The sequence below is a fragment of the Orbilia oligospora genome (genome assembly GCF_000225545.1).
Source record: "Orbilia oligospora ATCC 24927 unplaced genomic scaffold scaffold00210, whole genome shotgun sequence".
Taxonomy (NCBI): Eukaryota; Fungi; Ascomycota; class Orbiliomycetes; order Orbiliales; family Orbiliaceae; genus Orbilia; species Orbilia oligospora.
This window is the reverse complement of record NW_011645767.1, coordinates 270,315-283,742: the sequence shown is the minus strand read 5'-3', so window position 1 is coordinate 283,742 and position 13,428 is coordinate 270,315. Positions and strand designations below refer to the sequence as shown.

At 44.4% G+C, this 13,428-nt stretch overlaps 3 protein-coding genes across 3 annotated transcripts; 2 read left to right on the top strand and 1 right to left on the bottom strand.

The window, feature by feature from the left end:
- Nucleotides 1-1,257: 1,257 nt before the first annotated feature.
- On the bottom strand, nt 1,258-1,760 carry AOL_s00210g72 (uncharacterized protein; the record flags this gene model as incomplete). The annotated part of the gene is made up of 2 exons (XM_011128874.1): nt 1,258-1,530; nt 1,611-1,760. 2 exons carry the CDS (start codon nt 1,758-1,760, stop codon nt 1,258-1,260), a joined length of 423 nt encoding a protein of 140 aa, XP_011127176.1.
- Nucleotides 1,761-3,451: 1,691 nt separating this feature from the next.
- AOL_s00210g71 (uncharacterized protein) lies at nt 3,452-6,577 on the top strand (the record flags this gene model as incomplete). The annotated part of the gene is made up of 1 exon (XM_011128873.1): nt 3,452-6,577. The coding sequence occupies one exon, from the start codon at nt 3,452-3,454 to the stop codon at nt 6,575-6,577; it is 3,126 nt and encodes a 1,041-aa protein (XP_011127175.1).
- A 4,212-nt stretch (nt 6,578-10,789) lies between these two features.
- Nucleotides 10,790-12,160, top strand: AOL_s00210g70 (uncharacterized protein; the record flags this gene model as incomplete). Its single annotated transcript, XM_011128872.1, has 2 exons — nt 10,790-11,548; nt 11,612-12,160. The coding sequence occupies 2 exons, from the start codon at nt 10,790-10,792 to the stop codon at nt 12,158-12,160; spliced, it is 1,308 nt and encodes a 435-aa protein (XP_011127174.1).
- Between the last annotated feature and the right edge of the window lie 1,268 nt (nt 12,161-13,428).

Genomic DNA, 13,428 nt, shown 5'->3' with positions numbered 1-13,428 from the left:
GTTATAACCGAGCTCATGAAGGGGGGAGGTTTTTCGGCTGGTATAATCCAACGATCTAAAATCATAACTCGCGATTGAGAGTGGATATATATTCCCTACTGTGTTTGCAAACCTTGGCAGACGGCAGCTGCAGAATTGAGTTTCGTGGCGGAGACAAAGCGTTTGAAGCTGCTCCACTAGACTCGTCACACTGCCGACCCGGCAATTGGATCCTTTGCTTATCCTCCACTAGTGATCAATTTGGAGCGGGGTCTTGTACCGATCTTAAACGGAAATTATCAGAAATTATTCTATGAACTCTAAAAGAGACTTCAGGCTAAGAGAATATGTAACCCAGCAAAGAATGTCGGGTGGCTCCTTATCCTAAACCTCAGGGAGCATCCCGTCCCGCCCTCGCGCTTGTATTAGGTTTTTTAAAGTAACGGGACCAGGCGTAGAAGCGAAGTCCTAAAAAGTAAGTTCGACGTCCGGTCCGGAGACAATTGGCGACAGTGGCAAGTGGGTCAGTAAGTTAACAATGTTGATTCCCCGCTTGTAAAAGTGATACAATACCCAGACTGTGGGGCTATGCATTCATATGATCATCGATACATCAAAGGCTACTCGGCACGTATGCCTTATCTAGTCAGCGTGATTAATGTCCCAGCAGCTCTTCGATCGATCGAAGGTAGGGATGTTTCACCAGCAATCCTGTTTTATTATACTTTCGAGCTAAAAAATAACGATGCAGATCTTTTCCGCCGATCTTAAGGGCAAGGACGTGAGTTTATGTAACTAAAGGGTTGATATCACACTTTGAGGGTCCTCTAGACCTCCTTTGTCAATTGCACGTATACGCGTACGTTAGACCAATTATTTATCATGTTCTCCATCTAATTATAACGTTAGACGTCTGGAGCTATACTTTGAATAACCGTAGCATGAACTTTAATTGACGACAGCGAGATACCCATTCACGCGTAGGCCTATGATGTCATTGCTAGACCCTTAGAGCCGGCTTATAGGCTCTTGTAGACCGAATCTATGCAGTCGATTCCTAAAGATCCCGGATTTCATGTAAATCAAATTATATCAACGGCGACATCGGCTGACTCAAGGGCAACAAACAATGTATATGAAATTTTTAAAATCTGATCATATTATTACATACAGGGTCCACCATGAATTCCAAAGTGGAGTAAGCATGCAGATGATCGCGATCGAAAATACAGTGAAAACTTGCATGTAGCCTCTGATTTATCTCCACTCAAGACTCCGTCAAGCGCAATGGTAGTCTCGTTCGTGCTGCTCAATCACTTTCCCATCATCAACAACAATATAGTCCTCCCCAACAGAAAGAAAAATGCTTGCGGCATCGGCGAAGACACCAGCGTCTGGGAGCAAAGTGTTCTGGTAGAAGTCATCCAAGATGGCATCGGTGAAATCCTTCAACTCACGGACGTAGAAGTCTTCAATTGCATCAAATGTTGACAAAGGCCATGCAGGCAAAGTAGTCGCTAGGTGTTTCATGCCGTCCTTGTTGATGTGCTTCTATTATTTACACTTAGGATATGCGAGAAGAGCCTAAGCGGCGTTTGGAATGATATAGTACTCAAGAGTTTAGAACTTACCTGTGCGCATTTGAGGATTCCATACCTCTTCATCCAATCAATGCACAACGGGCCATGAATATGGGCCCAGTACTCGTTGAATCTCTCATCAGACATACCGGGGTTTTTCTTGAATAGCATCGTGACGCGAACAAACTTTTCGGTGTTCATTTTGATACAAGTATACTTAAAAATAGAGGAAACTTCGAAGCTTCCTTTTTGCGCGAAAGTATAGGTTTGATCGATAGATATTCTTTCCTTCTGGTTTCTGAAAGATTTGAGATGACTACATTGAAGAGCGAGAGTCGCGCATTTATCCTAGATGATTCTTTGAAGGGCGTACCTAGGCTGCTAGCCGTACGTCCCTGATCTACTTGGAATATCAATAATCGACGGGCTTGCTATATTACTTTTCGGTTCCTGATGGCACATATAGGAGAACGGGATGGATCAAGGGTTGTCATCCGAAAAAACCTTATTTAGACAACCTCATTTGTGTGCAGCTCAAAGTATCTTAGGTTCGGATCTACCATTGGTCAAATGAATCCATCCGGGTAGCTTCAATCTGCGGGGTGAGTATCACAGTAACCAGTACTACTTACTTGAATTTGGGAAATCACCCGTTAAAGCCTAGTCAAATATTTTTTATTCGTTACTTAGATTCTTGGATTGGTGCCAAGATGTGGGGCTGGTGGCAAAAGCTTAAAGGTACATATACGAGGTCTTTAGTGCCCTTTAACGTTGTGGGTCGCTACGGAACGGCTGAGTGCTAGCTACCACCCATTGCTGCTTTAGCAAAAAGAACAAGTCGCCTCAGATATTTTATAGACGCATTGTTGACGGTTTAGATCATATTTTGAGTTCGAAGCTATCCTTGGCCACTAAAAATCGAGTGTCTCCACATGTGCTGGCTCGGAAAGGGTAGCCTCAAAATATGGAAGGCGAAATTTGGCCCGTATAGACATACCTGCAGCTATGATTTGTCGGCTTGAAGATCCGACCCTTTCTTTTCCAATGATATGTAAGTATATAGTCTCCATCTTAATCCGATTATAAACGAAGATAAAAATGTAGTTGTAAACAGGGCCTAAATTGTTTCGTACATAGGCATGGAAGAGTCCTAAACTATTTCTGTTGTTCGTTCTCAATCAAAGTACTCTTACCAACCCGTCATAACATAGATAAATGTTTTTTTTTTTGGTCGTAGCCTAGCGCTAGCGCCTGGTGGTCGCTCCGGATACTGACGAGTTTCCCGCGAAGTCTCGGATCAAGTTCGCGAGGCAGTTTCCTGTGATCAAATTTATAAATTGTACAATTGTGATACATCTATACATGATCTCGTAGCCCGACTTCAATGCAGGCTAGTGGAGCCAACTAAACCGTCATATACAAAGTACTTGTATATTTAGAGCTTAGTTTAATTAATTTATCACAAACGTCCAAACTCGACTCGGATATTTTGGTGATTGCTCTAACGGAGTTACACGAGGTACTGAATTTTATTGCATTACCCTCTTGACCAGCTGAGCCGAATTCGCGGCTGGTCCGTGTGATTGACGCACCGTAGTAATGGGTAGGAGAGGTTCTCATCCTGCGTGGACCACCTCTGTAGGACGAGACTAATTCACCATGTCCTCAAACCCAACTTAAGGAACCGCAGTAGAATACTGGGAAGTAAGTCAGAAACCTTCAAAGCTAGGGGTATATAAACAGCATCAATTGCCATTGTATTTCCAGTTTCAATACACGCCATTCATAATCCAAGGAGTTTGTCGTACACAGGATAATCCTAAGTCGACCCCGTATATATCGCTCTTCACTTCAGTCTACTATCGTCTTTCCCAGTGTTTTAAATCATAATCATGCCAGTTATTCAACGGGCTGATCGGTTGGACCCTATTCTTCCCAGTTGCGGAATGATATCCCTATTCCTACACCAAGTAGAAGAATCACCGTCCCAGATAGCTTATGTCGATGCTACCGAGGATGTAGTTGTCACATATTCCGGCCTTCTTGCGAAGGTGAAATTTCTTGCCTCCACGCTTCGTAAACGCGAGATTCCATTCGAATCACCTATTGCGATATTGGCCGCCAAAGGTATCAACCAAATAATTGCCCAACTGGCTGTGGTTTTTGTGGGGGGTACTTGCGTCCCTCTTGACCCATCTATCTCCGACGATCAAATTCAAGTCAGGTTGGACGATGCCCAACCGGTGTACTTGATTAGTGATGTAGAGAACCAACATCGCCAACTTGGAGGGGTTCCAAAAGTCACAGTATCCCACGAAAATCTTGACTCTCCTTCTAGTACAGGAGGGGCCGAAGATTGCATCCCAACTCCAACATATCCGGAGACCCGCTCTCATATTTTTTACACTTCCGGTACCACAGGCAAACCAAAAGGGGTTCAGGTCCTAGCTCGAGGTCTCTACCGCGTAAAGCGGTGGGCCAAGATGAGGCCTCATGATCTTGTCGGCCATGTCACCAATCCTACTTTTGATATTTCAACATTAGACATATGGAGCGCCTTGATGAGTGGTGCTACTATAGTCAATTTCACTAAAGATATCTTGAGCAGCCCGTTCACCTTTTCGGAAGCCTTGAAACGATCCCGTGTCAGTTGGATGGTTATTACCACCGGGCTTTTTAATATTGTAGCGTTTGCGTGCCCAGATGCATTCTCGTCCGTCGAGATCCTTGTTACTGGAGGCGAAGCGGCCAATAGCATGGCGATGAAGTTAGTACTGGAGAATGGTCCTCCTGGAAAGTTGATTAATGCCTACGGCCCGACTGAGTGCGCTGTATGGTGTACATACCATGAAGTAACCCTCGAGGAGGCTACTTCAGGGTGTATCAGCATCGGCGGTCCTGTTGTTGGCACCGATCTTTACGTTCTTAATGACGATCTTCAGCTGGTAGATGGAAAGTTAGAGACTATCGGGGAGTTGTGTGTAGGAGGCCCCTGTCTTTCGCCTGGTTACTTCAAAAGACCGGACCTTACCGAGAAGGCTTTTGTCAATGTCACAGGACTTGCCAAAGACGGCGAACCCAAGCGGGTGTACCGAACTGGAGATCTAGTGCGTTATAAGGAGCGTGGGTTGTTGGAATATATTGGACGAAAAGGTAATCAGATCAAAATCCATGGCTTTAGAGTTGAGCTAGAGGGTATTGAAGCCACCATAATCAAGCACTGCGCTGTATCCACGACTGCAGTCTTGAAAATCCACCCACCACAATCTGAGCCTGGGCAATCCGCGTTCCTGCTAGCTTATATTGTCCTAAAGCCTGAAGAAGCTGGTACTTTGCAAGCTGTCTCCGACAAACTGAAGGAAGTTCTTCCTTGGTACTCCATTCCTCGCCTCCGGATTATCGATCAGCTTCCTCTGAACACAAGTGCAAAGGTGGATCGTAAGAAGCTTGTGGAACTTTATTACTTGTCCTTAGAAACGCCGAGCGAGACAAAACCCAAGTCCAACCTCGAAAAGCTCCGGTCTATTTGGCTTCAGACCCTTTCCCAACCACCCTCGACTATCAAACCTAATGACAACTATTTCTCTTTGGGAGGCACGTCGTTGCAGAGCGCAACCTTGATACTTAAGATTCGTAAGGAGTTCGGTATTGCTCTCACTACAAATGCGCTCTACCAGCACCAAACTTTATCTGCCATGGCCGAATATATCGGCCGTGACCACAGCACAGAAAAAGACTTCGACACCAAAGAATGCATGCAAAACGATGCTCTTCTGTCGGAAGGGCTTGAACCTTTGAGTGGGCCAATTCCAGATTGGCGCTCAGAGGCTGAAGGGAACGTTTTCGTCACCGGGGCAACTGGGTTTCTAGGGGCATACCTAGTGCATGCTCTTATTCAAATGCCTGAAACCAAGAAGGTCCAATGTCTTGTCCGGGCAAAAAGCATTGACCACGGCATGTCCCGTCTCTTGGGGGCATTCGCGAAATATGGAATATCAATCGGCAAGCATGAAGAACCTTTTCTGTCGAAGATAGTCATCCTGCCCGGAGACCTTGCAGACCCCAAGCTAGGTCTTGACCAAGCAACTTTCGAAGATATATCCAATTCATGCGCGACAATTTTCCACTTCGGGGCTTTAGTTAATTACGTACAACCTTACAACGTTCACCGTGCAGCCAACATCATAGGTACCCTCAATATCATAAGATTAGCCGTCACTGGCCGACCCAAGTCAATCCACTATTCGTCTAGTTTCGTAGCTCATGGTCCTACAGGTCTGTTCAAAGGGCCACTAACACTCTCGGAAGATGAGCCTCTAGAGCCTCACTTGGAAGGTCTAATGTACGACCTTGGGTATTCCCAGAGCCAGTGGGGTGCAGAACAGCTGCTTTGGAACTCGATTAAAAAGGGCATTCCTATCTCCATATATCGCCCCGGGTTTATCCTCGGGCATAGCGAAAGTGGGTATGGGAATCCAGACGATTTCATGGGTCGTTTTATTATTAGCTGCATCAAAATGGGCACCTACCCATTGCTTCCCAAGCAACGAAAGGAGTTTATTCCAGTGAATCATTGCATCAGGGATATCTTACACATTTCATACTCGAATTCAAACCTTGGACGAGCCTATACTATCGTTCCTCTTGACCCTTCAGCTTCTGTGGAGTGGAACGATACTTTCGAACTGCTGAAACAATGTGGTAATTTCAAACTCCAAGGGTTTCCCTACATGGAATGGATCAACCAGCTCCCAGAGACTGTTGACGAGCGTCTCCAACCGCTGATGCCGATGTTTAAAGAGAAAGTGTATGGTGATAAAACAAGATGGGAAGTCTGGGAGAACATGGCTATCTATCAAACAGATAACACCCGTGCTGCAATTGCTGACTCCCAGAACCCAGAAGGTTGTTCGCCTCTCAATGAGAGGCTACTGCGACTTTACCTCCAAGGTTGGTTTGAACAGACCGGAAACTCACAACTGATGAAATTTATGGTCACACCTGGGAATCAATACTAGCGGTTTTTTCTTTCAGAATTTGTTTTTTTATTCCAAAATTTGTTTTTTGTATTCCGGAATTTGTTTTTCATTTCAGAATTTGTTTTTTACTTCAGAATTTGTTTTTTATTTCAGAATTTGTTTTTTTACTTCAGAATTTGTTTTTTATTTTAGCTCATGCAATTGCCATATTCGAAACCAGGTACTTATCCCAATCATATGATCATGCCGGCCAAACCACACTTGTCTAAAATCTAAAAGTGCCACACCATTGCGTAAACTGGAGGGAGGGATAAAACCAGGGACACAATATATCGGTGCGCAGCATGGCGGAAATATATTACCGAATGGTGCATATTCATATTTATAATTTTACAACGTTGTACCCGGTCGAGGCCTAAGTTGGCCACTTAAGCTCTTGAACGTGTCTGCCCAAAATCGGCGTGCGCCACACTTTGATGCAAACGAAATGGGGCATATGTGGGGCATCCTAAATACAACACCAACAACAAACTTGAGGTGTTCGGTGGCAACACAAAGCCCGAAGATTGGTTTTCTGGACTTTTGTGTTGCGGTACCAATCTTGGGTCACGCTATGTGGGTGAGCACGAGAAGGAAGCTTTGGCATTATACTTACGTGAATTCTGCCGCTGAAAAATGGGCGCTCCGCAGAAAATGTTCGTTCCGGAGGAGGGCCCATAGCTACTTCATTATATAGGGGAAATTGAGAATATTAAAGCCCCGCGACCGAAGCGCCTTCACACTTTCGTATAGGATGTGCACCGCCTTCGCACTTGATGTATATCCTGCAATTGTGTACCGGTACCGCTCTACCGCCACTTGGTGCTGCTATCAGCACGATGGACACCTTCGATTCGTCGATGGTTGGTATCCCTGCTACAACAGGGTGTACTTGCAGTACCGATTCTGTATCTGGAGACCGGAATCGCAAGCCTACGGACGTTTCTCGCCACGTGTTGATTGTCTCGACAAGGGTGCACGGATCCAAAGTACGATACCGAATCCGAGCAGCCATATTTATTCCTTTTTTCTTTCTTTTCTTCTTAACATCGAGACGCTGCCAAGGATTTTATATACGCTGCACAATAGGTCATGCTAGCTAAGGTCTTTTAAGGTAAGGCGGTATCGAGAGCCCCAGAGGATATGCAGATGAAATTGGAATAAAGGGCGAGAGTCATTGAAATCGATCGTTTCGCGAATTTTAGTATTGTCGAGGCATACATGTACAGATATTCAAAGACCTTATAGGTACAAGGTTAAGTAGATATTAAGTAGCGCAAGGGTTGATAATCAAAGTTTGAATTTATAAAACGAACTTGAATCAAAATGCACAAACATGATTTCATCGCGATTTTTGACCTTACAGGACTTTTATAATTTTACCGATCGCGCTGGTCGGTCAACCATTGATCAACACATCTTTGTAATGTTGGCCTCGGGGTATACAAAGGTTTATGTTTGTATGTATATCTACGTTATTCCTGCTTAAATTTGGTTTCTTTATGAATATTAATACGTACTAGGAAGGTACATTATATTATGTGTTTCTGCCAATCTAATTGCACCTCGAAGTAGGGAGTAGTGCACTTGGGCGCCTGGATTCGAGGGACTTCCACCAGCTACCAGCCAGCAGGTTCTAGCGCTCTTTGGCCAGATTTCTTTAGCAGTGCTGCCATCTACGTACACAACTGTACTAGTATATCCCTCTCGTGGAGTACGATTGGAGTACGTATACTAGGTAGCTATAGCTATCTTGGAAAGGCCATAGATGTACGTCGTCACGTATCTAGGCCTACGGGCCGGTAGATGGGTATTAATATATTATAACCGGCTTGCTCCGATTCTGCGCTACGCCATCCATTGGCCAGTTAACTACCATAATTAAAATATAGCAACCGGTATTCATACTAATTAATCGTCCCGAATTATACATTATTCTGTACAAGCAGCGGGTCGTGGGGATAATTATCAATAACAATCAACACCAATCTTAGAAATTCCTTGCGGCTCCAATAATTTCCGTATTAAGCTTAGTGGATGAGCTAGGCAGTGATTGAATACTAACCCAATTGCAACTAAGGCCCTACGACAACAACAACTTGTTCCCAAGCCCAACGCCACGTGAACACCAAGGTGTTATTGGTCGTGACTCGGGTACTCGCTTTGGGTTTTGCTTCTTGGCCTCGACCGCTCGAGTGATGGTCGAGCCGGTAGCCGGGATTGAACTATCCGTCATTACTGAGTTCGGTAATTTGGGTACGACTTGTCTTTCTTGAATCTGAAATCAAAATACTAGATGCCAATGAACTTTGAGAGCTAGAGTTTGTCTGGGTATCGTACCGATCTTCGGTATTGTCGAAGCCAAAACCAATGTACCGAAAGAGCTTAAGAGCTAAGTTGCAGTTGCGAAGGGACAAGCTAGATAGAAGCTTTCCCCGCATAACCTATCTAGTTCTCTAGGCCCTACTAGTTGTCGGTCATAATTGCAATATTGAGCTGATATGGTATCAATGTACTGAAAGGGTGCCCCGGGTAGGTTCGGGACATTGGCAAAGCTTTCTTCGTTCATCCGGCCAACCATCAATAGCCATCAAAAACCCAACCTGTCCCTCGGCCAGTGCTATCCTAGTTAGAACGCTAGAAAAAAACGAATAATGCAGCCGAGAACCGAATAATGATAATATAACCATTTAAGTTGGTAGCGAGCTATTGATCAACGCTAAATTTAAAATACTTAAGTACTTGTTTGGGATAGGTGTCGTGTTTTCCTGCCAATCGGATATCCAGCACCTGAATTTCCGTTTCATACCTGCTGAAGAAGCCGTTGGCTATTGTATCTGTAATAAGAGTTCTTCGGCGGGAAGTATCGGTTGATTACCAGCATCGCGCGCGATCGCATTCCGATTTCGGCTATTTCGCCGCGATTATTACAGTGCATGCATGAACTGTTTATGACAACTAAGACATAATATATCAGAACTAACAAACTATATCAGGATTACATGTCCCTTGCTGTAGTGCACTGTAGCCATAGTCGGCGCCAGGCTTCCGATAGGCTAGTGATTTTATGATATACATGTGTGATAACAAACCCTGCCTTGAAACAACTCGGGGTTATAATACGTACTATAGTACTATGGTACTGTCATCCGATCTATATATTGATCATTATGTTTATTTATTTCAAGTACACCTGCAAAAGTAATCTCGTATTGTCGCTGCCGCTTTCCCGAGCGAACTTATCTTACTTCGAGATGCCTTTATCGATCATCTGGGGGGTTTTAGAAATGATTATGATTCGTGCTAAAGATGGTGATCCACGCTAGCCTCAAATTTCAACGCTATCGAGGCGCTGCAACTGATGACATTAAATTATAAACCTTAAAATTTGTTTTTTGTGGCACCAAGTTCCCGTGTGCTCGAGTTGGCCGCTATTGCCGATGCATAAACTGTGTGGCCGGGCCGACTTCACGAGATCTCAGTTTATGAAGAAGAGCTCGGGCCCTTAATGAAGTCCCACCTTAAGATGTAAGTACTAATGAAGATTAGATCGCTCCTCCTTTCACCATGTCTAAGAACGAGATCGGTTAGATCCGACGAGAGCGACATAGTGCTCTTATTGTTTATGTTAGGATATAGGATTGTCGACGCGAGTGGCATTCACTTCAAGTTTTGATCTTTCGATAGGCTTCTCAGTTTTCTGGCGCTTTTATGCGAAAAAAACAAAAAACAAAAACAGAAGTTTTGGATTGCTGAAGTTAGCTATGGGGCAAAATCCCGGTGGATGAATCTGGGCGTGTGACTGAAGGATCAACATATGGAAGAACTGTTCTAATTTCGTCCAAAACTTACCGTAAACGTTTTCATAAGCGGCGCTACAACTTTGAATACCAGGTATAGGCGAAAGCTGTTTTCGATTTCTCAATTTACTTGTGGTCCAACGTGATAATTGAATATCATAGCATAATGGGGTCGTTACTGCATCCATCACCATAATATTCCAAGTATAAAAAGGACGAACAATGGCGGTTTGAGAGATGATTTCTTCCACCATCACAGCCTTTGTCGATCCAGCTCCAGGCCTACTTAGTAGATAACATTCATTCTCGCTTTGTGGCTTTTGACCAGTTTCACTCATTCCCTGAATCACTCTTTTGTCCTACCTACTACCGCCATTCATTTATAAACAACACACTCTTTTGATCAATCAAGATGCATCTTTCAATCCCTTTGACCCCACTGGCAATCGCTCTCTTGGGCGTTTCCGAACTCGTATCTGCCCACGTCGTCTTTGTTAAGGCCGTGGGAAGTGGTGATGAAAAAATTGCTGGTTACGGATTGGGTTATGACGCAAGCAACAAACGAGATAGCGGTGGTTTCTTCCCTTGGCAGAAGGATGTCACAGTTTTCGACCACAAGGTCGTTCACAATAAATGGAACAAGAAATATATTCACACTGGATGCGGTGTTACCACGGACTCTCTGGTTACTCAGGTCCAAAGAGTCGACCAAGCGGGTTGGATGCACGTAGCTAATAAAAAGAAGGCATGGCCATGGCCATGGCAGGACACTATCGCCGGAGGGTTTAACGATATCAAATGGGGCATTGACCACATGGCTTGGTTGGAGTGGGGCAAGAAGACCAGATTTGATAACGCTATTAAGCAGACTCTCAATAGTGGTATCCCCAAGGTTGTTCCAGGTGGAAAGGTCAAGATCACAGCCTGGCAGGTCAACCAGGACGGCGGCGGTCCTTTCAAGTGCATGATCGACTACAACGGTAACGCTAACCAGTGGACAACCGAAGGCTTGCCAGTAACCACAAGCTGCCAAGGTAATGCCGACTCTATCCGCCCGTGGGGCGCCCCAGCACCATGCGAGATCGAGGTTACGTTACCCGCGAACTTGAATTGCGTCGGGAAGTACACTGCTCAAAGAATTTGCATTCTTAGATGCCAAAATCAGGCCCATGTATGATATGCCTTAAACTCCCACACTGTATTTGAATCCATGGGCATTGCTAACGGCTACTAGAACGGTCCCTTTGGAGGATGTATTCCTCTCCAGCAGCTCGAGCCTACTCCGCAGAAAGTTGTACAAACGAAAAAAGTTCAGGTTCCTGTCGTTAAGCCCGCCGAGACCGTTGTACTCCCTCCTAAGGTTGTTACTGTCACCAAGGATAACATCATCACAATCATCCAGGGTGGTCACACCAGAGTCTCCGTCCCCACAAAGAATAACATTGTCACATTGACTCAAGTCATCGAGCGGCCACCAAAGACCGTAGTCGAAGTTCAGGAAAAGACCGTTGTTATCGAGAAACAGGTTTACCCCACGAAGGTACTTACGGATATCGGAAAACCTATTAAACCTTCCCCCAGACCACCAACAAATAGGAAGCCTACTGAAGCAGAGCTTAAAGCTGGTCTCGGTGGCGAAGAATATGATGATAGTGTCATCGAGGAACTCAGGAACGTCTATATCACTGATGAGGAGAAGCAAAAGCTTGGGAAGCAAGCTAGTCAGAAGAGCTCATACTATAAGCGAAAGCTTAGGTTCCGCCGAAATGCTGATGAAGAGTAAGAACGCTTCTCGCGTTTCGTTCTATATATGGGGTTTTGGAAACGGAATTACCTACGAGAAAAAACTTGTCGAGACCTAGCTATGATGTAAATAGTCTTTGCCTCTTCCAAAGTTCTTTGTTTGCGTGGCTCGCAATTGTACATGTATATAGAATTGTATGCTACAGTTCGTGTTCCATGAAGTTCCTTGCGATATGCATGGGCTATTTCAATTATTAGTATTGAGCTTCAGCTTGTCCCATGTATCACTTCCGCTTAAAGATATATTCGGAAGCAGAACTTCTTTACGCGCTTCCCAATCGTGAATCTTAAAGTTGAAGTCCTTCTACTAGTATTAAACGGTCCTCCGTGGGGGCTGCGAATCCAATGGTATTGATGAATACTAGTATTCGAGATAATTTGGGAAAACTTTATAACAATACAAAAAAAAACTACTTTCAGAGTCACGCGGACGAATCTGTATTTAGACTTGTGTAACTTAGTTCTGTACTGCAACGCAGCCACACCGGGGTGTAGGTTTGGTATAGCTAGTATGCATATGCACTACTACGCGAAGTCTTTTTTTATAATTATATAATTTTCCCCGCCCTTTAATTCTTTTACTGAGTGTTGATATACGTAGGGGCTATATAGCTGCTGGCCGTGGGACTAAGATCTATAGACAATCTTCAGATCGAAGATGATATCATAGTGCAGGGAGCTTCCGGGTCAATTGACGTCAACGCCATCTGTATGTTGTGCTCTGCTCTGTTGTATTTTGTTTATGCTCGCTTCGAACCTGAGTTCGCAACAGCGTTAGTTTGGGGCACTATTTTCACGAAACCGTCCCCCAAAACCGTGTTTCATTGACACGAATTCATCTTTTTGAGGGGCCCCTAGACTATTCCAAGTTATGATTGTTTTTTAAAAAAGGAAAACTGGTTTATTGAGAGGTTCTTCGTGATCCATGCAACCTTCTCGTGGGGAAACATAGCGAGTCAATTGATCAACTTAAACCTGATATCGTCGGCAAGAACATGGTCATAACTCGATGTTAGAACTTTCATTAACGTGCGCAAGTGGGGTTCAAAACCAGATAACCAGCGAGAATTTCTGCTGGCAGTTTTATTGCAACTAATTCTAGCTAGTCTACATGCATGGTTTTAAATTTTAGTTTACAAAACGTCGGACCGATCCTACCTCGCAAGCCAGCAGTTCGAGGTTCCCATTTGCCGCAAAAATTGGGTTCTTCTTGCTAGCAGCGCTGGCTTGCGAGAGTATACGCATACA